Source organism: Crocuta crocuta, unplaced genomic scaffold (genome assembly GCF_008692635.1).
Source record: "Crocuta crocuta isolate KB4526 unplaced genomic scaffold, BGI_CrCroc_1.0 scaffold144, whole genome shotgun sequence".
Classification (NCBI taxonomy): Eukaryota; Metazoa; Chordata; class Mammalia; order Carnivora; family Hyaenidae; genus Crocuta; species Crocuta crocuta.
Window position 1 is genome coordinate 197,015 of NW_027529669.1, and position 25,530 is coordinate 222,544.

At 55.9% G+C, this 25,530-nt stretch overlaps 1 protein-coding gene and 1 long non-coding RNA gene across 2 annotated transcripts in view; both read left to right on the forward strand.

The window, feature by feature from the left end:
- The window catches only part of LOC144230564 (uncharacterized), a 62,734-nt gene extending 41,414 nt beyond the window's left edge, over positions 1 to 21,320 (forward strand). Inside the window, exons 2-3 of the long non-coding RNA XR_013334796.1 lie at positions 12,798 to 12,892; positions 21,206 to 21,320. This is a non-coding gene — a long non-coding RNA (uncharacterized LOC144230564). The remainder of the gene's footprint in view (positions 1 to 12,797; positions 12,893 to 21,205) is intronic.
- The window catches only part of CUEDC1 (CUE domain containing 1), a gene marked incomplete at its 5' end in the record, with an annotated part of 18,709 nt that continues 14,499 nt past the window's right edge, over positions 21,321 to 25,530 (forward strand). The window contains one exon of the mRNA XM_077762881.1: positions 21,321 to 21,551. Within this exon, the coding sequence (XP_077619007.1) occupies positions 21,321 to 21,551 (231 nt within the window). The remainder of the gene's footprint in view (positions 21,552 to 25,530) is intronic.

Here is a 25,530-nt window from a genome sequence, read left to right on the forward strand (position 1 = left end):
GGTCGTGATCTCGCATGGGTTCGAGCCCCATGTTGGGCTCTGCGCTCACAGAGGAGCTTCCTTGGGATTCTCGGTCTCCCCCTCTCTCTGCTTCCCCTAACCCCTCAAAAATAAATAAATAAATAAAGTGTGGTCTCTGAACCCAGTGGTGTCAGAATCATCTGGGAACTTGCTAGACATGCAAATTCTTGGGCCCCACCCCAGACCTAGGGAGCAGGAGCTTTGGGGTTAGAGCCCAGCAGTGTGTGTTCAACAGCCCTGCAGGTGACCCGGATGCTCTGAGTGTGGCCACCGCTAATGCAGACAAAGGAAGGAGTCTGCTCTTTCCAGGAGAGATGGAGGAGCTGGGGAGTGACCTGGCTTATTGGAGATGAGTTCTTCTGCTGGCACAGAGAGAAGACAGGAGGGGGACCCGAAGAGCAGCTAGGAGACATCAGAGAAGCGGGCATGGGATAAACTTGAGGTTTGTGCATCTCAGCTGGTTTGGTGGTGGCTTTGGGAATAGAGAGCAAAAGCCGAGGGGTCCCGTGACGGGAGAGTGGACAGGCCTGGTGACACATTTGATGTTGTGCCTCACGTGCTTTAAGAGCACTCCTTTCAGGGCGCCTGGGTGGCTCAGTCAATTAAGCATCAGACTCTTCAGCTCAGGTCATGATCTCATGGTTTGTGACTTCGTGTCCCGCATCGGACTCTGTGCTGACCGCACGGAGCTTGCTTGGGATTCTCTGCCCCCCTCTCTCTCTGCCCCTCCCCTGCTTGCTCTCTGTTTCACTCAAATAGATAAATAAACAAACAAACAAATAAATAAAGCACTCTTTTCTTGAAATGTTTAAAATGACTTGTGCCCTGTCACACTGTTATATGCTGATCATGGGGAAAAAATGCAAGAAGGAATGAAGGGGGGAGCAGAATTCTACCCTCCAAGACAGCTATTGACAGACGGCGTGTTCCCTGCTGCCCCTTTCCCTGTGCCTGTTTCCTTGACAGGGCTGAAAGCACACCCTATGTATCCATTTGCATCCTGCATTCTTGCTTAACAAAACACTGTAAGCATTTCCTGATGTGCTTTCAGGCTGTCTCTTTTTATTGTCACAAGAGCCCCTTAAGTTGCCCAGGGCAGTGCTGGTAAGGAAGGAGTAACTGAGGCCCAGAAAGAAAGGGAAACTTGGTCCATGAACTTCAGACCGTTAGGGAGGTCCATAGTCACATGGCCTGGGCCTGTCAACTCACAAATTATAAGGGAAAGAAAGGGGGTGATTGGGGAAGCTGTAGATTAAAATAGGCTCAAAGGACAAACAATATGGACGACTAAAAATACAGTGTCCAGGGATGAACACTTGAACAATCAAGAAGTGCACGGAAGTGATTACTGCAAAAGTCAGCATGTGGCATGTGGAGGGGTTTCTTTTTTCTAAATTTGTTTGTAGGTGTATTTATTTATTTTGGGAGAGGGAGAGAGAAAGAGTGAGCATGAGTGGGGCAGGGGCAGAGAGAGAGAGAGAGAGAGAGAGAGAGAATCCCAAGCAGACTCCACTATGTCGGCACAGAGGCCAACATGGGGCTTGAATCCATGAACCACGAGATCACGACCTGAGCCGAAACTGGATACTTAACTGACTGAGCCACCCAGGAGTCCCACCAAGTCTCCTTTCTTGACACAAATGTAACAAACTTACATTTGTTTAGAGCAGTTTGCTTTTCTTTATTTTTTTAAGAAAAGGTTCAGGGGAAGAAGATCTTGCTCAAGGATCCCTGTGGCAGAGGCAGGAGCAGAACCCAGGCTCCGTTCCCCACTGTTCCCACCCTTCGCGCACTGTCTGCTCGCCTGCCTCCCAGCCCCCAGCCCCCCATCTGCCGCTCGCTGGAAGAACTATGGATTGACGGTTCATGTTGGTTGACTTTCAGGGCCAGGCCGGACACACTGGGGGAGGTGGTGGCCCTTGACGGAAATGGGGAAACTCTGAGGGAGATTGGTCACATTAAGAGCGAAGGTGTGTCAGCCATCCCCGGTCATCCTGTGCCCGTGTGCGGGGCCGGGGGTGTCTTGACCAGCCATGCTCTCTCTGGTTGGCTCAAAGACACACCCCCAAACACCCAACGGCTCGTACTTTTCAGAACCCCTCTCCTTAGCCTGCTCCATCAGTTTCCTTAAAATACTGGTTTTTTCTTTAATAAGCACTTACCCTCCCCACCCGCTTGGACGCTTGGCCCCTCTGCCCTCTGCCTTAGCCGCTCTTCTCTTCTCTTTCCCATTGCTCTGGAGAAGCCCAAGGAGGCAGCGCCGGGGCCCCTACTGGGCACACCTAGGAGGGGACAGAGGATGCGACGCACACTCTTTCTCCCGGCAGACAAACCAGAGGGCCTTTTCCGAGCCTGGACTCCTGAGGCCAGGGCCCTGCGAGGTTCGGACCCGGGACCTGCGCTTCTAGCTGGACTTCTGCTTCTCTCTGCCCAGACTGGCACGTTTCACAGACCCGGCTGAGGTTCTGTGAGGACAGCAGAGGGGAGGGGTGCCCGGGCTCAGCGCAGCCCTGCCTGCTCAGGGGTAGAGGTCTCTGCGCTTACCCACCCTTCCCAGAGGGACGTGGAAGGGCTCCTCTGTCGGGGACCGGCTGCCCACTGTCCTCGGTCTCTCCCAGATCGTTGTAATAAGGCGCCCCAGGGCTCCACACTGCTAAGGAGGAAGGCTCCCCTCTAGAAGAGCGCTGTCTGATAGGACTTCCTGCAATGTTGGAAGCGTCCTAAAATACGTACCGCTTATACGATGGCCATGGGCCTCGGTGGCTATTGAACGCTTGCAGTGTGGTCTAGGAGGAACCGAATTTTACATTTTATTTCACTTTAATTAATTACAATTTAAATTTATATGTCATATGGGACTACATATGGTGGCTACCTTCTTGGACAGTACGGTTCTAGAAGGAATGGGTCTCTGAGAAGCCCACAGTGGCCATGTCGAAATGTTTCAGAAGCACCTGCCCCCCTCTTTCCTGCTGCCCACGGACACACATTTCAGCAAGGCCCTGGGTACAGTGTCTTCTTAGAACACAGTCCACTGTTTAAATATTCTTACCCCGAGTGAGGCGGGGCTGCCACGGACTCCAAACGTGCCACGCGCAGCTTCTCTCGGTCCTTGCACAGCTGAAGGCAGGCGGGGTGGGGCCTCAGGAAACCGAGCACCTGAGAAGTCCGAAGCCAGCAGACGAGCCCGCTGTCCCGCCCTGGCATGTGCCCTTGCTGTTCCCACTTGTCCCCTTCCGGAGGAAAGAACCCAGTACCTGTTGATGCCTGGTGGCTCGCCGACTGTCAGGCTTGTGTGAATGACGCCCGGTCACCGGGGTGATCCGCCCACACTGGCAGTTTTGATCTTACTTCCTATTTGAACAGCTTGGCCTCAATTAAAACGGATTTTTACTTTCTGTAAGAAGGTGGAGGCTGGGGGAGGTTTGGGGTTTCTCGGCTTTATATGTGTGTGTATATATTTTTTTTATTTGTTTATTCTGAGAGAGACAGCGAGCAGGGAGGGGCAGAGAGAGAGGGAAAGAGAGGATCCCAAGCCGGCTCCGCACTGCCAGCACAGAGCCCGATGGGGCCTTCAAAGTCACGATCTGTGAGATCATGACCTGAGCCCACAGCAAGAGCAGATACTTAACCGACTGAGCCACCCAGGGGCCCCTGTATGGATACATTTTTGAGCAGAAGGGTGGTGGCACGGATGTTTACCAGACAAGTGGTTCTCTTACCCCCCACCCCCTGCCTCCCGTTTCCCAGGGTCCAGCACCCGCGAGCGCTATGTAATGTTTGCTGAATGCAGGAGGGAGTTCCGTCTGTCGGAGCGCCCTGTGGGACAGACCTCTTCTCATCCTCTGTCTTAGGCTCCTTCTCTCCTTTCTTCCTCTCCCCTGCAGTACAGGCAAGCCATCTCCCCCCACCCCTACTCCCCGCTCCCTTTCTGTCCCAGGCTCTCAGACACATGCTTCATTTTCCAGCACACTGACCTTTTCCAATAGCTGCTTCCTAGTGTGTCATAACCCACCTCTTCCAAATGTTCTAGAAAGTATCCCTGCACTCCATCTCCCCGCAGCCCCATGACATGTGTGACTCTGCAGGGCCACGTGAACAGTCCTCATCAACAGGGGTGTCATTGTCCCCTGGCCCACTCCACGCAGATGGAGACAGAGCCCCTCTGTGCCCTCAGGATTTCCTGTGTGCTGGCTGCAGTGTGTCTGAAAATAGCCCAAGTAGCGCCCCCTTCTGTCTGGTGATTCCGCCGCCTCCTCCTGCCTGACTTGGGTCTAAATTTAGTTGTAAAATCTATATAACGTAAACTTTCCCATTTTAACCACTTTCAAGGGGCAGTTCTGTGGCACTGAGGATGTTCACACTGTTGTACGAGCACCACCACTATCCATTTCCAAGTTCTGGAAATGGATCATCCCAAACAGAAACTGGGCCCATCAGACAATAACTTCATTCCCCATCCCCTCAGCCTCTGGTAACCTCTCTCCTAATTTCTGTCTCTAGGAATTTCTCTATTCTAGGTAGCTCATAGAAGTGGGTTCATACGGCGTTTGTCCTTCTATGTCTGGCTTTTAGCATGTTTTCAAGGTTCATCCATGTTGTAACTTATATTAGAATCTCATTCCTTTTCGTGGCTGAATAATATTCCACTGTTCCATATGTATACACTACAATTTGTTTATCTAAACATCTGTTGATGGACTCTTGGGTCGTTTCTACCTTTGGGATATTGTGAATAATGTTCTTAAGAACGTGAGTGTGTACAGATATCTGTTTGAATCACTTCTTTCAGTTCTTTGGGATGAATACTTTCGGAGTGGAATTGCTAGAACGTATGGTAATTTTGTGTTTAACTTTTTAAGGAACTGCCAATGTGTTTTCTAGAGCGGCAGTATTTTACATTCCCACCACCAGTGCACTTTATTATTATTTTTTAAATTCTTATTTTTTTTAAATGTTTTATTTATTTCTAGGAGACAGAGAGAGAGACAGTGTGAGCAGGGGAGGGTCAGAGAGAGAGGGAGTCACAGACTGAAACAGGCTCCAGGCTCTGAGCTGGCAGTCAGCACAGAGCCTGACACGGGGCTCGAACCCACGAACCGCGAGATCATGACCTAAGCGAAAGTCGGACGCTTAACCGACTAAGCCACCCAGGCGCCCCTAAATTCTTATTTTTTTAAACTACAGAGATAATACGTGTTTGTTGAAGAACTTCAAAGGATGCAGGGCAGGGTGAGGTAAATAGCTAAAGGCCCCCTCCCCCGGTGCAGCCCCACCTCTCCCGTAACTTCTGCATAGTATCTGGTCTGTATGCACTTCCTGTGCAGGTCCAGATACGCACTCACTCACGCACTCAAACCCCCGGGTGGAAGTGGTGGAGTGTGCACGCGGCCCAGTAACTTGGCTTTCTCATGTCACCCGTGTTGGCCCCTGAGGGTCTCTGCTGCTTGTTTTCCCATGTTGGGGGTGTGTCCTGTTGGGTATTGAGAGACAAATGGGGGGCTTTCCCCGGTTTTGTTCTTGCAAATGGCACTCACCTTACTTCTTTGCACACGTGGGCCCCCATCTCACCAGATCACAGCCTATTTGGGGAAAATGTGAGCGGACCTTGGAACTGGGGCGGCTGTGCCGCCTAGAAGCACCTTCCCCACCAGCGTCCGCTGTTCCCAAGAGGCTCTCCACTCCTAGGGCAGCTGAGCTGAGCTGTGAGCACCCTTGTGAAGGAGGGCCACCCACCGCAGCCAAGAGGCAGTCCTCGCCTGGCACGCCCTCCCNCAGTGCCCTCCCACACCAGGAAAGACCCAGTTTAGGCCTGGCAAGAGTCCACCTTGTAAGCCAAGGACCAGCCTGTCTTTTGCCAGCACCTTTCTCTGCAAAGCCCCAGGCAGCTGGTGGGAGAGTACAAAGCGGCCTGGAAAATCCATAAACTGCATAATCAGCCCCTGCATCTTGGCCGCTTGACTCTGTTTATTGCTTCCTGTCCCCGAAAGCCCTTTACAAACAGAGCGGCTTTGAGGGGGGTGAGTTGGACCTGGTGGGTGGCCTGCCTCTGCCAGGCCCTGCCCTCAGCAAGCCTGGTCCCTTGTACCGAGCCCCCAGAGGACCTGAGGGAGGGGGAGAGAGAGGAGGTTGGCCGAGGATCCCATTTCTACCAATTTCCTTGAAGGCCTGGAGGTGAAGCTTTAATGAGCTGCAGGAGGGGAGCAGGTGAAAACCTTAGCCTCTGACTGACCCCTGCTTAGATGGGGGTGGGGGCAGCAGGGGCCCTTCCCAGGCATCTGGGGACGGACCTGGTTCCAAGGACAGATGTGGCTCGTGCAAAACCTGTTCTGTTCTCGTTGTATTACTTTTCCAAAACACGTTTTCCCCTGTTGACTGACTTCTTCCTGCCCTCCCCCCTTCCTCCCCAAACTTCATCCTCTCTGCCCCCAGGATTAACTAATGCACTTGACAGCCCTTCCTGCCGCCACTGCCCGTGGCCAGGATGTGACTCTTTCAGGGGAGGGCTGCCACCCTGAAAAAGTCCGTCTAGATGCTGCTGGGGTGCCTGTGAGGGCCGTTGGCCGCACTTCCCTGGCATCTGGCTGACACGGGCAGCAGCGGCACCTGCGTGGTGGGAGGCGGGACGGTGGGCAGGCTGCCCAGAGCTGGGGCTGCCCCTCCCAGCCGGATGTGTCAGAGCCACCCCTCTCTCTGACCTGGGGCTCCTACCTGCCCAGGGGGTGGTGAGGCCCGGGGCCTCCGCCCCNTCCTTCCTTTACTTGGCTTCCCTGGATGGTTGACTACAAAGCCCTGATTTAAAAAGCAGTGAAGGGGTGTCTGAGTGGCCAGTCATTTAAGCACCTGACCCTCGATCTCAGCTCAGGTCATGATCTCACAGTTTCACGAGATCGAGCCCTGCATTCGGCTCTGTGCTGACAGTGCTGAGGCTGCTTGGGATTCTCTCTCTCTCCATCTCTCTCTTCCCCTCCCCTGCTCGCTTGCTTGCATGACCCACTCTCACAGTAAATAAATAAACTTAAAAAAAAAAAAAGTCAGCGGACATGGCTTGGGCTGCGTCGTTTGTGGGTTCCTGCCCCGGGGAGAGGCCGTGGGTTTGCTTGTGCTTTTCCTCAAGGGGCTTGTCTATACAGACTTCCACGTGGGACCTGTGTGTGTCTGAGCCTGTGTTTTTGGTTGTGCAATTCTCAGCCAGCCCCACCCTCCCAGCTTCTTCCTGAAAGTGAAATGTTACAGTCCTTGCTCAAGAACAAAAGCCCCAAGTTCAGCCCTGCATGTTAATGATTTTCAAGTGTGGCCACTTCCTCCTGTGGGGCCTGCAGCAGATTGTTGAGGCCAGCCCAGACCCTGGCAGGGAGGTCCGGCAGGGGGTGGGAGAGGGAGCCTGGTGCTGCTAGGGCAGAGGAGGCGTGTGGCGGGCCAGGCTCAGCTCTGAGCAGGGCTGCACCCACTTCTTTTCTGTTTCCCTGCTCCAGGGCCTCCTCCACGCAGGGCTTCTGCTCCTGCTTCAGGATGCCTCACGAGGGCGGGGGGGTCATTGCCAGGCTGGCCAGAGCCTCAGTTTCCCCGTTTGCCCCACGCAGAGGTCAGAGACCCTCTGACAGTGCGGTGCGGTGACAGTACAGGAAGTGGTTGGGAGCGTGGGCTTTGGGGAAGAATCCTGACTCACCACTTCCTGGCTGGGAGACCTCAGGCAAGTCAATTTCTCTGTACCTCAGTTTCCTCATCTACAACATAACCTATGTCCTGCCTTGGAGGATTGTTTTTGAGAATTCCGTGCAGGTGGAGTGCCCCACCCAGAGCCAGGGCGAGGCCCTCTTGAAGGGCCCGTGCCCAGCCTAGAGCCTGACTGAACGGAAAGGGCTGTGGACCCTCCCCCAGCACTGGAAACTCTGAAGTGCAGAGCCCATGGAAAGCACGGTCATTTGGGGCAGTCGGCACGCTCAGAGTGAGAGAATGACTGGTTTCAGAATCCTTAAAGGAATAGAATCGGCAGGCCCTGGCAGTGATTCCCAGATGTCCCCCACTGTAGAAGTTGGGTTTTCATTCTTGCCTTTTTTTTTTTTAATTTTAGAGCGAGAGAGAAAGCATGAGGGGAGAGAGGCAGAGGGAGGGAGAGAAGATCCCAAGCAGGCTCCACACTGTGAGCACAGAGCCCAGTGTGGGGCCCGAACCCATAACCCTGAGATCATGACCTGAGCTGAAATCAAGAGTCGGGCGCTCAACTGACTGAGCCACCCAGGTGCCCCCCGTTCTTGCCTTTCTTGTTTGTCCTTCCCCTTGGTTAATTCTGTGAGAACACATAAAAGTTCACCATAAATGTAGCGTGAAGCTGAATTCACCCTGTGTCTGTGGGCTGTGGGCCTGGGTGACCCCCCCACCTCCACTGTTAAGGATACATAGACCTTGAAAGACGAATCAATCACATATTTGCTGCTAGTAAGCAATGCTTGAGCACTAGTTGGATACGTTGTGTTTTAAGTGGTGATTATCAAGGAACCCGGGGACTGAGGAATGCCCGGCTGCTTTTTGAAGGACCCAGCAATGGCTGGTTGCTTTCCCAGGCTGTTGCTTCACACCCCTTAAGTCTGGACACCTTGCAGCCCACTTGCCACCGCTGGGGCCATTCTGGCCATAACCTCTGTCTGACCCAGCCATCCCGTGCCCATTCTGTGGAGGGAGGAAGGGCGTGCAGGGCCCGCACATCCCAGACTGGGTGCTTTCCCTTGAGAAACAGCGTGGGTGCAAGTTTGGGCTTGTGGGGTGATTTGGCAGAGCCTTTGTTTGCTGACTGTTGACTAAGCCCAGGTGTGCAGACACAGTGTTTACAGAATCCTGGTGGCTCAGGCCGGAATGAAGAAAGTAGCTACTCAGGGGAGGGGGAAGTGTCGTGGATAATCCAAAAGCCATTTGTTTAGGGCCTGGAGCCAGAGATAAGGTATTTTTGCAGATCTCCCTAAATGAATCAGACTGGAACTCCTTTTAAGGTGTGCCTACAGCGTACATTGGCGGCTATAGGGAATGAACAGTCCCTAAAATTCAGTTCATACACCTGTGGACCATCTGAGGCCTTAGGGTGGACACAGAGGATGTTAGAGGAGGAGAGGTCTGGAGATTATTTAGTCCTCCCTGCCCATTTTTCAGATGGGAAGCTGGAGGCCCAGGAGGCAAAATGACTTGCCTAAGGTCACTTAGCTGGTTACTGATGAAGCTAAATCCAGAATCAAAGGTTTCATAATGCATCACCCTGTAAGATAGCGGTCCTTACGCTTCACTGGGCACCAGAATCATCTAGAGAGCTTGTTAAAATGCAGATTCGCAGACCACGTCCCCAGAGATTCTGATTTCGTAGTGGGCTGGGAAATATATGTTCTTAGCAAACACCTTGGGGTAGTCTGATACCACTACCCTCTGGGATAGTTTTTTATTTTTTAATGTTTGTTTACTTTTGTGTGTGTGAGAGAGAGAGGGAGAGAGAAAGCGGGGGAGGGGCAGAGCGAGAGGGAGACACAGAACCCAAAGCAGGCTCCAGGCTCGAGCTGTCAGCACAGAGCCCGATACAGGGCTCGAACCCATAAACTGTGAGATCATGACCTGAGCCGAAGTCGTACATTTAACCGACTGAGCCACCCAGGCGCAGAGATGCAGACAGCTCAGGAGATGAGAGCATGGGGTTACATCCAGCGTTTAAACCTCTTGCAAATAATTAGGGTGTCAGGAGATTTGGCAGGCATACCGGTCTCTGCCATGGGAGGCCATGCAGGTTGGAGGTGGCTCAGCCCTGGACAACCTCTAGGTCCCACATGACTCCAGAAAGTGGCTCTGATCATGGTAGACGGCGATGATTTACAGTTCTGGGTGATGGTGAGGATCAGCCGACACCGTGCCTGGGCAACATCGCCCACCACTCCGTGAATGGCAGGCTCTCTGACGATGCATCCGCTCGGGGAGGGGGAGCAAGGGTGGGTTTCTGCTGAGCGTCATTATAGAATGCACTTCCGCCGAGGATTTCATACAAGGAAAGGGGTTTGGGTCTGTAGCTAAGAGGGTACCAGTCCTTCCAGCCCTAGGGAACTGGGCTCCGGCTGCTTCTTTCTGCAGAGACACCATCAGGGTTTGTAACTAGCACAGTGGTCCCTTTCTCTGGCCTCGGTTCATCCCCGACCCCACCCCTGTCCTTGCACCCCTGGGAGATTTCACAGATGGGAAAGGTCAGGCTGAATAGGGTCTGTTTCTTCTTCTAGAGTGGAGCCCGAGATACCTGGAGGCAAAAAAGGCAGGCTATGGGATGCCCCAGGGCCCCTGCACCCTTGCTCTGTCAGATTTGAGGGCCAGGGCTACCCGCCCGGGCTGGCCAGAGGCCCTTCCCCACACTCCGTTCCAGGAGCTGGTCCTGCCTGCGAGCGGGAGGGCCCTGCCTCCACCAGCGTGCCTGCCTGCCTGGTTCTGGCCAGTTCTGCTGCCGGTCAGGTCGGCCTGACCTCACCTTTGCCACACGAGACAGCATAAAAACAATTCTGGGCACAGAAGGGGAAGAGGGAATGGGTTTGGGGCCTCCAGTGGCCCTGCCTAGCGAAGGGAGTGGCCTGCACGGGCCGCGAGAAGGACGAGGCTGGCGTTTGTGCGGTTAGTGTGTGTGGAGGGGTGTGTGGCTGTAATTTTAAAAACACCGCTTCGGAGTAAGGTGAAGGGAGAAATGAATTGGCTGGCTGGGAGCATTCAGGAAAAGTCTAAGGAAGGTTGTTGTGTCCTGTGGCCGTATGCGTGAACGGGTCTGCGTGAGCTGGTGTGTGTAGCACACGCACGCGCGTGAGCTGCTCTGGAATTGCTAGCGTGTGCACCACACGGGGAGGGAGCACTGGCCCAGGAGCCTGGGGTCAGTCACATCGCAGGCTCCGTGACCTTTGGCAGCAGGCACCATCTGGAAGGGAGACCAGGAGGTTTCTTCCTGGCTTCCCACCCCGGCCTCTCTAGAGGGCGTGTGCGGGCACATGGCTGTCTGGAGGGAGGCAGGGTGGACAAGTGAAGGCCTCAGGTGGGGAGGGGACGCCCGGCGGCTGGCTCCTGGGTGCCTCAGGCTGTGGAAGGGGAGCTGTGCTCTGCACAGACGGAGGAGGGGCCAAGGCGAGGAGGGGGGAGCCGCCTGTGGTGGGGAAAGTAGCCGGCCTGCTAAGTGGCTCTAAACAATCCCATCTGCTGTCTGGGCTGGCCCTTCTTGCTGGGGTGGAATTTCTGATGGTGTCTTGGCTGCCAGAGCGGGAGGGCCACGGCCCTCCCAGCCACAGCTGCTGCCTGTTCTTTTGAAGCTCAGGGCCAACCACCCCCTCCCCAGCCTCTGCTTCCCTGCCCTGAGCCTGCGTTCCTCAGCTGCCCGAGGCAGCCCTTCTGAGGAGGCCGCTCAGCCCGGGGCCTGCGCTCCCGCGGCGGGTAGGGAGCCCCTACCAGAGCGCCCAGGCGGAGCGGGCGGGCCTGGGCGACCCAGACCCTGGCAAACTCCAGTCACCGCCCCCACCCGACGCCCCACGAGGAAACCCAGCAGAGAATGGGCAGGAAGGGGGCCACAGAGCCCCCAGCCTGAGGTCCTGAAGGCCCCTAAGGGGAAGCCTTTGTGCTGTACACCGTCCCTTCAGGGCTGGATTCAAGATCCTAACCTCAGGTTTGGCTTGGGCCAGGCTCTAGACTCAGCCCCTGAGAACTGGGTGGCCTTGGGGCCTTACCAACAGCTGCCCCGGGCTGAGAGCGTCCCGTGTGGGGCCTGTGTGTGCCCAGGGCATGAATTCCCCTCAGAGACGGACCCATCCGCAGAGGGACAGGCGTCCTGTTCTACAGGCGACGAAACTCACTCAGAGAAGCTGCACTCAGCCAAGCAGTGGTGATCAGAATGTAGGCCGAGGTCGGCCAGAGCTAAAGCTCTGCTTGTAACCTCTGTGCTTTACGGCCTCTTGTCCCTGACTCCACACTATTCAAAAACCAACTTGTGGGGGGCACCTGCGTGGCTCAGCCAGTTAAGCATCTGACTTCGGTTTAGGTCATGATCTCGCGGTCAGTGGTTCGAGCCCCGCGTCGGGCTTTGTGCTGACAGCTCAGAGCCTGGAGCCTGTTCGGATTCTGTGTCTCCCTCTCTCTTTCCCCCTCCCCCACACATGCTCTGTCTCTGTTTCTCTGTCTCTAAAATAAATAAATGTAAAAAAAAAAACAAAAACCAACCAACTTGTGGGAGTGCCTGGGCAGCTCAGTCAGTTAAACGTCTGACTCTTGATTTTGGCTCAGGCCATGGTCTCACAGTTCCTGAGATCAAGCCCCATGTCGAGCTCAGCACCCGACATTCTCTCTCTCTCTCCCTCTCAAAATAAATAAATAAACTGAAAAAAAATCTAAGTTAACTTAAAAAACAAAACAGAACAACAACTTGCGCTTTCCTCTCTGCAGGGAGCTTCCTGGCCAGACCTGCCCCTGCCCTGCCCCAGGGGGCCCCCACTCTAAGGTCCCCTACACCCCGTAGTGGTCTAACCTCTGAACCGGCTGTGGCATGGGCCTTCATTCTGCCCCGTGAGGCCACCAGGGTTGCGCGGGTTCCTGAGCATGAAGGGGCGCTGTGAGAGGGGGGACGCCAGGTTCCCACTGAGTCAGGACTGCGGGAGACCTGCTGAAATAGTAGAGTCCAAGATTCTCAGGACTACAGAAATTCTAGAGTCGGAGGCTCTGTGGTTCGCATTTTTCACACACTTTTCTTCTGTCACCATTCAGTTTTTGTTTTTTGTTTTCTTTTGTTTTAGAGACCCAGTGTAAGGTGGAGGTTAAGAAGAGCATGGACTCTGGGGCCAGACCGTTTGGACTCAGATTTTGGCTCCATCACTGACTGTGACCCCACGTAAGTTATTTGAACTCTCTGGGCCTCAGTTTCCTTATCTGTAAAGTGGGTATAATAATTGCTTTACTTTGAGACTTGGATGACATAATGCATGCCAAGTGCTTAGAAAGTAGATGGCATACAGTTCACATTCCGACATTTGCTATAATTATTATTAGAAAGTAATTCACGTCCACTGTAAATAATATACATATGCAAAAGGAAGATTAAAAAGTCACTGGTAATGCTGTCTCTTTGCTATTCTTTATAGGCTCTTATTTTATTATTATCTTTTTTTATTTTTTAGAGAGAGAGAAAGATGAGCAGGGGAAAGGGGGTGGGGAGAGAGAGAGAGAGAGAGAGAGAGAGAGAGAGAGAATCCTAAGCAGGCTCCACACTCTGCATGGAGCTCAATGGGGGGCTTCATTCCACAACCTTGCGATCACGACCCAAGCTGAAATCGAGAATCAGATGCTCAACCAATTGAGCCACCCAGGTGCCCCTACTTATTTTCCTTTTAAATTAATGAATGACGTGAATCAAAACTTAAAAGATCTACAAAGGTTTACAGAGAAGTTTTCCTGGTCTGTCTCTTAGGACCTAATCCTTCCCAGTGGAAACCTATAGGGTTGGTTTCTTATGAATCCTTTCCGAGTGTCTTCTCCATACACACTGACATACACGCACTGTAACGCACCATAGTGCGGTCTGTACCCACATTCCCCTTAGCGAAGGGTCTTGAGCATAGAGACACATAAATATGCTGCATTCTGTTCACTCTTGTGTAGTATTCCACTATACACAGTATACGAATTCCATAGAAGTGGGGTTCGTGGATCGGCGGGTGGGTGCACAGCGTGTGTTAGTGTGGGGGAAATGGGGCAGGAGACGGACTTCTCTGCCCACCCTGGGCACCCCTCCCTAACCTTGGCTCCTCGGCCTGGATTCCCGGGCATGCTCAGATACCAAATTGTGTGGCGGCATTGACTGACCGGCCGTCCCCGGGGGCCCAGAGACATCTGTGACTGTCTGGACTTGAGAGCTCCGTCCCAGATGGCACAGGCCCTGCCTGTGGAGGGGTCTTCAGCCTGACTGCCGGAAGGAGAGGCCCAGGGAGGGGCTGCCGACCCCTCTCCCCCAAGGCGCTGGGCCCGGGCCAGCATGAGCTCACGTCTGGAGCCAGCCCAGCTTTACTGCCTTGCACCTGAGCTGCCCGGGGCGCCCTTCTCCGGGTCTGGGCCACTGACTGGGCCCCAGGTACACATACATGGCTGCCAGCCCTGCGGGGGGCTTCGGTCCCCTAGGTAGGTCAGCGGGGAGCAGCCCCCGCCCCGTCCACTGAGGCCTGATCTCCGGGGCGCCTCAGCTAAGCCGGTACAGTTTGTTGACGGGGAGAGGGATGATTGTGGAAATCGTTTTTCAGCAGCTCAGGTGGAAGCAGAAAACAGTTGGTCACCCAGGCAACTAGCACCCTCTGTGGGGTGCGGAAAGGGGTTTTGTAAGGAGGCTGCCCTGGGTCTGGCTTTCCTTCAGGACGAGGCTTTGCCTGCCAGCGTCCCCTCCCCCTTCCCTCACTCCCCCAACACAGACACCAGGCATCCCCAGCCTCTTGAAGGGCAGCTCTGCCCCATTAGGACTCAATTCAGTCCACAGCGATGGCGTTCGTGCCACGCGCCTGGCTCGAGGAGTACAGAGGGCTGGCTGAGCTGGACGGGTGTACGGTGCTGGCTCTGGAGTCAGACCTCCCGGGCCTCGAGGTCAGCCTGGCTGTGCGACCTTAGCAAGTTACTCGGCTTTTCTGTGCTTTGTTTTTCTGTCGGTGAAGTAGAAACCGCAGTGACCACCCGCACCGCGTAGGGCCGCAAGGAGGGGATGAAATGAGTTAACGTGCATAAGGCGCTTGGAATATGGCTACTTGTAAAGAACTGGGTGACAGGGTTATGTTCCCATTTTCCTACCAAGATGCGCCGCGCACGTGACATGTTCCTCGCACCCAAGGAACTTCACCTTGGGCCTTTTCAGCTGGACCGCAGAAGCGGTTTCCTGACAGCAGCCACGCCCTGCATGGGGGCCTCAGGAGCTGAGAAGACGGACAGTGTCCTTGGGACCGAGGCTCCCACAGGGGCCCGTGCTTCCATAGGGGAGGGACCATGTTAACCCCTTGCCCTAGGCCTTCCCGTATACGGCTCCTGTTGGCCACAGACCTGGCCATGGGAGTTGAGGCAAGAGAGAGGAAAATTAGGAAAGACAATGTCATTCTTTAACTTTTTTCTCTTCTACAGACTTTTAAAAGATTTTTTTCTGGGGAGAAGGGATTTTTTTTTTCTTTTCTGCCCCAGCCTTAGACTGGGCTGAACCATGGGGTATGGCCCAGAGAAGGTAAGTGGGCAACCCAAGGTCACACAGCAAGACATGACAGAGCTGAGTCTGTCTCTCCCTCTCTTCTTCCCTCTCCTGTCAGGTCCAGCCAGGCGTCCTTCCCCCTGCCCCTCCCCTGTGGCTGTGCCCGAGGGTCTTCTCTGCCCAAGTGCCACCCAGAGGGGGGCACAGGTGTGGCCGCCCAGCAGCCCAGTCGCCTCAGAATGAGGCTGGCTTTGTCGCAGCCCCAGCAGCTGTGGCCGCTTGAGTTTGCATTAAGCCTTTTCCGCGCCTTGGGCAGGAGCCGGAGGCTCGGCATTTAAAGGTCACCCGGCTTTTGAAGCTGCAGCGACATTAATAGCTTGGGAAGAAAACAAGCCTGTGCAGGGCAGGAGGACAAGGCGCCTCTGTCAGGGCCCCCCCTCCCCCCGCCGGGCGCGCACACGCGTACGTACACGCTTGCACGCTCCTGCACCCACACGCAGAGCCTGAGAGCCTCTCTCTGTCTCGTGGGCCCCCACCTTCCTTCCTACCCGCCCCCCCTTTGGCGGCCTCTCGGGCTCAGAAGCCAAGATGCTCCGCAGCCTTGCCTGCGCCCTGCCCCCGTCGCGTCCGAGGGGACAGCTGGACAAGGACGCAGCTGCCCTGGGCCCGGCAGCCTCTCCATTAGCGCTGCCATTACCCGCTTGAGGTGTCCCCGGGACTTAACCATGGTTACACAAGCCTCCCAAGGGTCATGTGACCTCGTCCTGGCCCCGCTGGCTTTTGCAGCCCGGATTCCTGCTGAGGCGAAGGAAGCCTGGCCTCGGCCTCGAGCGGGAACGAAAGGGCCGGCGCGCGGTGTGTCTTGCTTGCCGAGTCTCATCACTTGGTAGAGGCTCCGTCGGCTCCAGGGGACAAGAACACCTGGATAGATTAGTGATGTCTGCCAAGGACCCGGGCTCGGAATTGATGGCCTGTGTGCCTTGCGTTTCCCACTTGGAGAATAAGTCGTTTTGAAACTTCCCGTCTTGGATTCTGAGACCCTCGGGCTGGGTGGGTTCCTCTCCTTTTGAGTCCGAGGTGGGGGTGAGACAGATTCATGGGCTCCTGGAGAGGAGCCGCTCGGTTTGCCCTTTCCCTGGCAGGGGCCGGCGCCGAGCCCTGGAACTCCACCTAGTGGCCTGGCCTGGCAGTGCCACAGGCTGGGCCCCAGAGTCCCCGCTGCAGGGCGGGGTCACAGCAATTACAGATGGGTCACAAGATCTGGTCTGTCCCTTGTCCCCCGGGGATTTTCAGGGGAGGGTGCCAGGGGTGTGAAGAGACAGAGCTGCCTCGGGCAGCCCCTCCTCCTTCTAGAAGAGAAGGGCTCGGGCAGTTGGGACCCCTGGCCTCCCAGCCCCACCTCTCTTCCTGAGGCCTCCCGTTCTGTCCGTACATTTCAGGGTTGGGTTCTCCCCGGGGGCAGTGGAATGTCAAGTCCTATCTTGGAGGGAATCGACCTCCTGTGCCCTGGAGCTGACTCTGGCTTGGAAAGGGGACCGTCCTGCCATCAGCCTTGTGTGCCTTTGAAGGGAGGAGGCCCTTGGGCCAGGCCCCAGAAGGCTCACGGGACCTCAGCCTTGTCACTGACTGCCTTGGCCTCAGCTGTTTCGTCTGTGAAGTGTGATCATAGCGCCTGCCCCTATAGACACGATAGCTTTTTTTGTGAGGACTAAACGAGAACGTAGATGACAAAGGGCTTCGGAAACTAAAACATCCTCCCGCTAAGCCCCACCTTGCTGTGAGCCAGAGGAGGAGGGGAAGGGAAGACAACCCGCAGGTGATCGTGCTCCAGCCGCTTTCCTCCCCCTCTTCACCCACTAACGCGTCTCTGTTGTCGGTGTCGGGTACTCTTCTAGGCACTTTCCTCAGGACAGTGAATAAAGCGGACACCTCGCCCCCACGGAGCTTCCAGGCGAGTGGCGGAGATGATGTGTAACCTCCGCGGCGGTCTGTTCCCCGAGGAAAACTGAAGCAGGGCAAAAGGGGACGACGTGGCAGACGGGGCGGGGGTGCGTCTCTGGTACAGTTGTGCTTGAGTAGGGGCCCGAGGGACACGGGGGGGCGCGTGTTGATATCTGGGTGAAGAATGGGGCAGGCAGTAGACATGGGAGCGCGTGGGGCTTGCAGGTTGATGAGCAGGGGTCCAGGATGCCCGGAGAGAGCGAGGGGTGGGGACAGAGTGAGGCTGACGGGGAGGGCAGGTGTGCAGGCAGGGCAGCGTGGGGCCCGGCGGACCACGGCAAGGCTCTCGGCTGTGTTCTGAGGACCGGAGGAGCCATTGCGGGTTGGGAGGGGGGTGGAGCCGAGGGAGGCCATGCCCGCCACGGTGCCCGGTCTGCAGGAAGGCAGTGGGGGACACAGAGGCAGGCAGGGACTGTAGCCTCGGAGGTGGTGGGGCGCGGCCAGGTGCTGGCACGGTTTTGAAGCGAGGGAAGATTGGATTTGCTGCGCCTGGGTGTGGGGTGTAAGAATTCCGGCACTCGAGGAGCCTCTCAAGCTTTTGGCCTGAGCCGTGTGGAGTTGGCGTTTGCAGAGACAGGGAAGGCGGGGGGAGCAGGCTGGGCTTGGAAGGAATCCGGGAGTCGAACTCAGACGACCCATTATGTCAGATCTGCTGCTGGACATCCAAGTGAAGGTGGCAGGTCAGAGGCGCAAGTGTAGAGGTGAAGGCCATGTTCCCTGGAGGCCTCAGGGCAAGAGAAGGCTGGGAGCCCGTATTCAGCATGTAGATGGTACGTTTAAAGTCATGGGACTGGATAAGATTGTTCGGGCTGCAAATGCAGCCAAGGCAAAGGGCCACAACCTGTGCCTGAGGCCACACCAGCCTGTCTCCTTGGGTGCTTACTGGCCCCAGGCACCCGGGGAAGTTCCATCAGAGCACCCCTTCCAGGGTGTATTCTATCAGTTTTTACAAAAGAGGGAGCAGAGGTTCAGAGGAGTGAAATGATTTCTCCAAGTCACGTAGCCTTGCTAGGCCCAGTCAGCAGCGTGGAAACCGGGCCCCTGGCTCTGGGGCCCTCATGTCTCCCCAGTGGACCCGACTTGGTCCTGCGGGACACTGGCTGGGACGACCTCGGGCAAGGTCAGGAGACGAGCACGCGGGCAGCCTGCCTACCTCACTGGGCCAGGCCAGGAGTGACTCAGGCCTTGGCTGCCTCCTCCCACTTGGATTGAGGACTGGCAGGCTGCGGCCCCCCTCCCCCCAGTCCCAGATGCCTTTGTCGGGGAGCCGAAGGCCTGGCTCCCTGGGACCTGGGGGAGGACAGGTGTGGGAGTTCTGCTTCCCAGTCCCCAGGTCACTCATAGCCCAGGGTTCAGGAGAGCCTCGGAGTTGGCCTCCAAGACCAAGACCTCCAACAGGCTCAACGGGTTTCGTTCACTTCCCTTTTCAGATGTGGGTCAGGGGTTATCTCTCTCTGAACCCAACAGCTGGGGTTCAGAGAGGTGGAGCGGTTTCCCCAAGGTCACAGAGCCAGCCCTGGGGCCAAGCCAACAGACACTCTTTCCTCTCCCCTCCCCCAGTGCTGTCTAGGTCACATTTCCTCTGCTGGAATGTCAGCCAGGCCGGGCCCAGTCTCCTGAGCCTGGGCCACACACGGCTGCACTTCTGAGCCGCCTTGGCTCCTAGCCAGTCCAGCCTGACTTGGCATTTTTGGCTCTCTATGTACTGGCTGTGTGACTTCATGCAAGTTACCTGACTTCTCTGAACTGGTTTCCACAGCTATGAAATGGAGACAAGAGTGTCTATCTCTGGAGTTGTAATGAAGATTAGATGTCGGGGTGCCCAGCACGGGTTCGTAAACCTACGTTACGTTGCCTGCCTTAATTCTTTCAGGGGTGTGTGTGTGTGTGTGTTTTAAAGTTTACTTATTTTGAGAGAGAATGAGGGAGAGAGAGAGCAAGTTGGGGAGGGGCAGAGAGACAGAGAGAGAGAGAGAGAGAGAGAGAGAGAGAGAATCCTAACAGGCTCCATGCCATCAGCACAGAGCCCAGTGCAGGGCTCAATTCCTCGTTGACGATCATTCCGGGAGCCCAGATAGAGTGGGACACTCAAACGACTGAGCCACCCAGGAGCCCCCTTCCATGTGTTTGAAACTGCTTCTCATTTGAGCTGTGCTCATTGCAAAAGGCAGCCTGGCCTGGATGACACTGATCCCTAGGACTGTCCTTCTCCCTGCCCCCAGGGGTGCTAGCCCAGCTCAGCCCTGGCCTCATGCTCTGCGCTTGAGCTTAGCAAGGGCTGGTCCTCTCAGAAGGGGGAAGGAAATGCACGGCCCCACCTGGTGCTGATTACAGACAACTTGGCTTTGGGATCTGTGCATTCTGGCAGGGTCCTGTGGAAATGGTGTTTCTGAACGACGACTCCTGTTCCCTCGCACTTCCCAGTAGCGTTTCTGAGCCACTTTCTCCTCACAGAATGACCTTGGATGGAAGAGTCTAGGCTTTGCCATCGCCGGCCGTACGTGGGCAATTCCGACAAGTCTTGGGCGTCAGTCTCTTCATCTGAAATGTGCGGCGGGCTGTGGGGCTGTCCCAGAGTTGCCAGCCATTAACATGTTGGGGGCACACACAGAAAATGCTGTTTTTCCAGGCTTTTCCCCTGGGGTAAATGGAAGAGGAGGCTGCCTGACCTGTGGTGTCTCCAGCTGCCCAGGCCTCCCCTGGGGCTTCGAGGATCAGCACTCCTTCTAAGGGCTGAAGGACCCCCCCCCCTTCATTTTCCACATGCCTCTCAGGATGTAGATCTTTCCAGTAGGTTAGTCTGAGCGTGGTGGCCCTGGGGAAAAATATGCCCTAAGGGGAAAGAGGGAATCCATGGTCGTGCTGGATCTTCTGACCCCAGGGTGAGTGACAGCCCATGTCCTGCACTTTCCATGCTCCTCTGCTCTTGTCTTTCTTTCTTTTTTCTTTTTCAAGTTTTTAAAAAAAATTTTTATTTTTGAGAGAGAGAGAGACAGAGTGGGAGTGGGGCTGAGAGAGAGAAGGAGACACAGAATCCGAAGCAGGCTCCAGGCTCTGAGCTGTGAGCACAGAGCCCAATGCAGGGCTTGAACTCACAGACCACGAGATCATGTCCTGAGCTAAGTCAGACGCTTAACTGACTGAGCCACCCAGGTGCCCAAGCTCTTGTCTTTCTTATACCATCAACTGTTTGACTGTTGGGAACTGGGCAAGGGGGACCATCATGTTGATTTGCTCACACGAACGTTTCAATGTCAGCTGTTATGATTCTGATCCCAAGTCCTAGAAAAGGGAAAACAGGTTTGCACTTGTTTCATCAAACTTAGGAAACAGTCTTTGATGGAATGGTCCCTTGATATGAAGTTGCCAATATGCATGAGAAAGTCGGCATTTGATGTTTTTAGATATTCAACTCTCAGATGACTGCACTAACAAAACGGTGACCCTCGCGGTGACTTACGCACTTGGTTGTCCGTGGACAGAACAGGTTTCTGTCACAGATATAGTGGCACTCTCCACAAACTGGAGGCCATGGTAGTGGGATCAAGTTGGGGTCCTGACGTGAGACGCACAGACTGGGTGGGCTGGAGACTGGGGGACAAGATGGGGCCTGTACAGACCCCTCCCGCCTCAGGGCCTCAGGGCTCCTCCAGAGTAGGAGTAGCGATTGAAACCAGCAGCCACAGTCCTGGGTTCAAAGCCTAACTCCTCCACTTCCCCAGCATCCTCAGTTTTCCTAGCTGGGAAATGGGGATACTACTAGCGCCTACCTCACACTAGTGTCCTGACTCAGCCCACCCGGGACCCATGGCGCCTGGCCCAGAGTAAGCCCCAGCTAACTGGTAGCAATCCTGTGTCCGTACAGAACTGAGTCTGTTTAATTACTGCAGCTGGAGAGAAAGCACAAAGCAGTGGGTCTCCCGCGGCCGAGGCGGGGGTACCCCCATCCCCTTGGCATTCAGCCCCTGACTCAGCCTTCCTCTGTTTCAGGTGGGACCGTCGGTGGAGCCGGCCCCAGGATGCCCCGGGGGTGTGGATGACCTGCTGCCCAGGCCCGGATGCCGCCGCCCCGCGAGGGCCGCTCCCGGAGGGCCGCAGGTGGCCCCGCGNCAGCCGGCCCGCCCGCCAGGTGCGCCGCCTCGAGTTCAACCAGGCCATGGACGACTTCAAGACCATGTTCCCCAACATGGATTACGACATCATCGAGTGCGTGCTGCGCGCCAACAGCGGCGCCGTGGACGCCACCATCGACCAGCTGCTGCAGATGAACCTGGAGGGCGGTGGTGGCAGCGTCTACGAGGACAGCTCCGACTCGGAGGACAGCATTCCCCCGGAGGTAGGGGCGCGGCCCGGATCATTCACGCGGAGCTCCAGCGCTGTTTGAACCCCACAGAGGACTTGGGTGGTTTCCCCTGAGTTCCAACTGGCGAGTTGCCGGTTTCTCCTAGGAACACCATACCCAAGGCAGTCAGTGGTCCTTTTATGGGCAGAAATCATGCAGTCATTCAACAAACATTGATCCCTACTCAGGGGTCATCAGAATCGAGGAGCTTGTTAAAAATGCAGACACTCGGGCCCTATCCCAACATACTGAAACCAATTCCAGGCTGGGGCCCTGTAGCCTGTATTTTTCTAGAAAGGCTCCCTTTGCACCTCTGGGTGTCCACGTTGGCCAAGTCAGCAGAGGTTCTGCTAGTGCAGAGCTCACAGGAGTCAGGCAATGACAGCCTCCTGCGGTAGGTGCTCTCGTGGGGGAAAGGGAAGGAGAAAGTTCCAGGATGGCTTCCCTGAGAAGGGAGGGCTAAGCCGAGGCCCAAGGAAAGAGTATGGAGCGAGGGAAAAGGTGTGCAGGCAGAGGGAACCACTCGTGCAAAGGTTCCGAGGTGAAACAGAGCATGAGTCACTAGGGAGCTGGCTGGGGGACCTTCTGTCAGGACCCCGGGATGAGCGGACACCAGCAGCGTGAGGAGGCCCGGTGGTTGAGAGCGAGCAGGGCCACATCCTTAGAGCACAGGGAGCCGTGGAAAAGGAGGGACCTCAGACTTCCTAGTTCAGTTCTTCTGGCCAAAGCATGAGGGAGGCGGGGGCAAGCAGTGCCCTTTCCCCCTTGCTCAGGGAGGCCGCTGGGGGAGTAGCCCCCCCCCCCACTGCATCAAGGCCCACCCGACCCCACCCAAGAATCCAGTAAGCATTTGGCCGCTCCTCAGTCTCCGCAGGGCCTGACGTGCTGGGGAAGGGGCGCACGGAGTCCTTCTGTGATAGGGTCACCGCCGGCAGGGACACGCGCCCATTGGCAAGACTGAGCAGGTGGGGTTGAACTCTGCTCCTCATGGAGTCCCAGCCCGTGCCAGGCACCGTTTATGTTTAGATGTATCTAAACTGCATGTTTAGATGTATCGGTCCTTCTAGCCCTCACACGCCTTGTGAGGTGCATTATTATCACCGTCATTCACAGAGGAAACCTAGACCCAGACGTGGCCTCAGGTTCGATCTCAGCACAGCCCTGCCGCGTCCAATCTCCCGCCGAGTACTCCTGCAAGGAGGCCCCCTCCCCACCCCACCCTGCCTCCCTTAGTGGGTGCTGCCTGGGATTTCCCTCTCCCGGTTGGGGGACTGACTGTGGCCGACGGCATCTGCCTTGCCCTGTATCACCCGCAGCACCCAGCACCGTCCCGGCACATAGCAGGGCCCCAGGGAACGTTTGCTGCTGTCTTTGCACAGCGTTCTTTAGTCTTTTTCCTGGGGAGACCACTCCTTTGACCTGCCTGGATTAGCCAGCGGAAGGAGTCTTAGAAAACCCAGGTCGTCTTTGTGGAAAGGAGGAGGAAGGGTATGTGTGAGCGTGTGTGCATGTGTGTATGCGTGTGCGTGCGTGTTTGCAAATACATCCTTTAAGCGTGAGCCGGAAGGAAAGTATTCTGCTACCCTGACCCCTTCCACAGTCTCATTTATCCCACAGTCTGGCAGGTGGGGGAGAGTAATCTTTCCTCCTGTGTGCAGGGTGCCCACCGGCCCGTGACCCTCCACGGGGCTCCACCGTCCCCTAGTTAGGCCTGCTCTGTGCGTGCTGCTGTTTTTCCAAGAGCCTTCTCAGCACCCCGCCTTGGCCGCGTCTCCAAACCCCCACCTTTGGAGCTCTGCGTGGCCCATCGGCGGGCAGTTCCTGAGCCAGCGGAAAGTGTTTCAGAAAATTTATGAGCAGCAGCTGGAATGACAATAATGGCTGACTGGAAAAAGCCCCCTCGCTGGGGGCTGATGGATGGGGGGCTGCCGAGGGGTATCCTTGCCACTGAGAAATATCTCCTGTCAGATAAATGGCCCAGACCCTGGCCCCCAGAGCACCTGGCAGGCATCCATCACCCACACCGAGTTAAGCCAAGAGGCCACAGAGCCGAAAACTTCAGCACCTTTAGAGCCAGAAGAACAACCTCTTTGTGGCTGGTGGGGTTGCAGGGAGAGAGGCAGAGGGAGGCCAGAAACACGGCTGGGGTTACTCTCCCTGGAGACTTGGGCTCGGCCTTTCTGGAGCGTGCCTGGCCCGCTGCCCGCCTCCTTGGCGTTTCCTCACTCTGCTCCAGGAGCCTCTGATGCACGTCTGGTTCTGGCAGCCCCAGGAGGCTGTGCGGAGGCACAGGAGCGGCTGCCGGGGGAGGGCGGCTCCTGGTGCAACCCCGAGGCCCTAGCTCCCGGAGTCTGGAGGCGGGCCGCTGCAGGCCACAGTCTAGGAAACCCTGAGCAGCTTCCTTCCTTCTGGGAACAGTTCCTTCTCACTCTCCCTTCCTCCCCCATCTCCTTCATGCCAGCCTCAGTGGGGCAGGCCGGCCACTGAGGGAGAAGCCGGCCTCCTGACCTGGGTCTGGAACCCCAGCCCGCAGAGCAGTGGGGTCTGAAGACCAGAGGGCGCAGGTTGGGGGTCAGAAGCCACCCATTCTCGGGGTGCGCTCGGTAGTTGCTGAGCCACTGTCCTGTGCCAGGCACCAGGGGCTCCCCAGTGAACTGGACCGGGGCCTGCTGCATTCTCTCTCTCTCTGTCTCTCTTTTTTGCTTCTTGTGGAAATGTGGGGTAAGCAGAGCAGTGGCCCGCAAAGCAGCCACATTCTTCTTTTTCTGCAAAAGCATCTGTTTAAATACTTTCCGCCTCAAAGGAAAGAACATTAGTGCATTCCAGGGCGGGAGGAGGCCTCTTTGGGTCGGGGCGGCTGTGCATGCATGAAGTGTGGCAATGTGTGTGTGAGTGCGGATACACTTGTGTGTGCTCACCCACCTTCCAGGGTGTCCCTGTGAGACCCCGGGTGCCTGGGCGTGGATGGGCTCAGGGCAGAGAGGTGCCAGTGCAGCCTGCCCCACCCAGGCTTGCAGAAGCAGCCTGGTGTGACTTCTGCAAACACATTCGGAGTTCAAGGCCCTGGGGCCTTAGGCCCATGGATACCTCTGAGCCGTTCCCATGTTCTTCGGTCCTGGAGGAGATGGGAACAGAAGTGGGGAGCAGAGGTGTAGGTCAGCTGGGGTTTGTTTGACCTTGGGGTCTCCTGGTTGCCGGTCGCCTCGTGCCCCAGACTCCCTGTGGATCTCTGGGGAAGGATCCAGGCCAGTCCACGGAGCAGGGGCTCTGGGTTTTGCTCAGCCCTTGGCTTCTCCCTGCCCACTTTCTGGCTTCTGGATGAAGAGAGGAGTCCAGGAGGGAGAGGCCACCGTCCACCCTGAGAATCCAACCAGGGTGTGCTATGCCGGCGCTGTTTCTGAAAGACAGATCTTTGCTGTGGAGACTGCGTCCAAGCTGAAAACTCAGTTCTAAAAATAGCGTACGGCTTTGTCATGTCACTGAGCCTGGGTCTCAATTTCCTTATCTGTAAAATGGGAGTAATGATCTTTATCCTACCTCACTAAGTTGTTTGAGGTTACGGTGAGCTAATTGAGGTGGAGGTACTTTGAGAGAGAGCATGAATGCCGTTCAAGTTATTTATCAGAAGTAACACATGTAGCGAAGGGCACAGGAACCATAGGTGTGTGGCTCAATGCAGTTTCCCTAGCACCCGGGTCAAGAAACATCAACGGAGCCTGGAATCCCCCTTGGGTCCCTTCACAGCCTTCTGCAGCCTCCACAGAGGTCATAATGCTCTGACTTCTTTCATTGTGATTTGTTTTGCCTGTTTTTAAACCTTACTTGAATGGGTAATGCTGCCCTGAACATTCTTTCGGGGACGTGTGCTTTCATGCCCATTGAGTATGCCGGAAGTGTAGGGTCAGAGGCAGCTATGCGTTCAGCTTTGCACCAGAGCAAACAGGTTAGCAGAGTGGTGGCCGTATCCATTCCC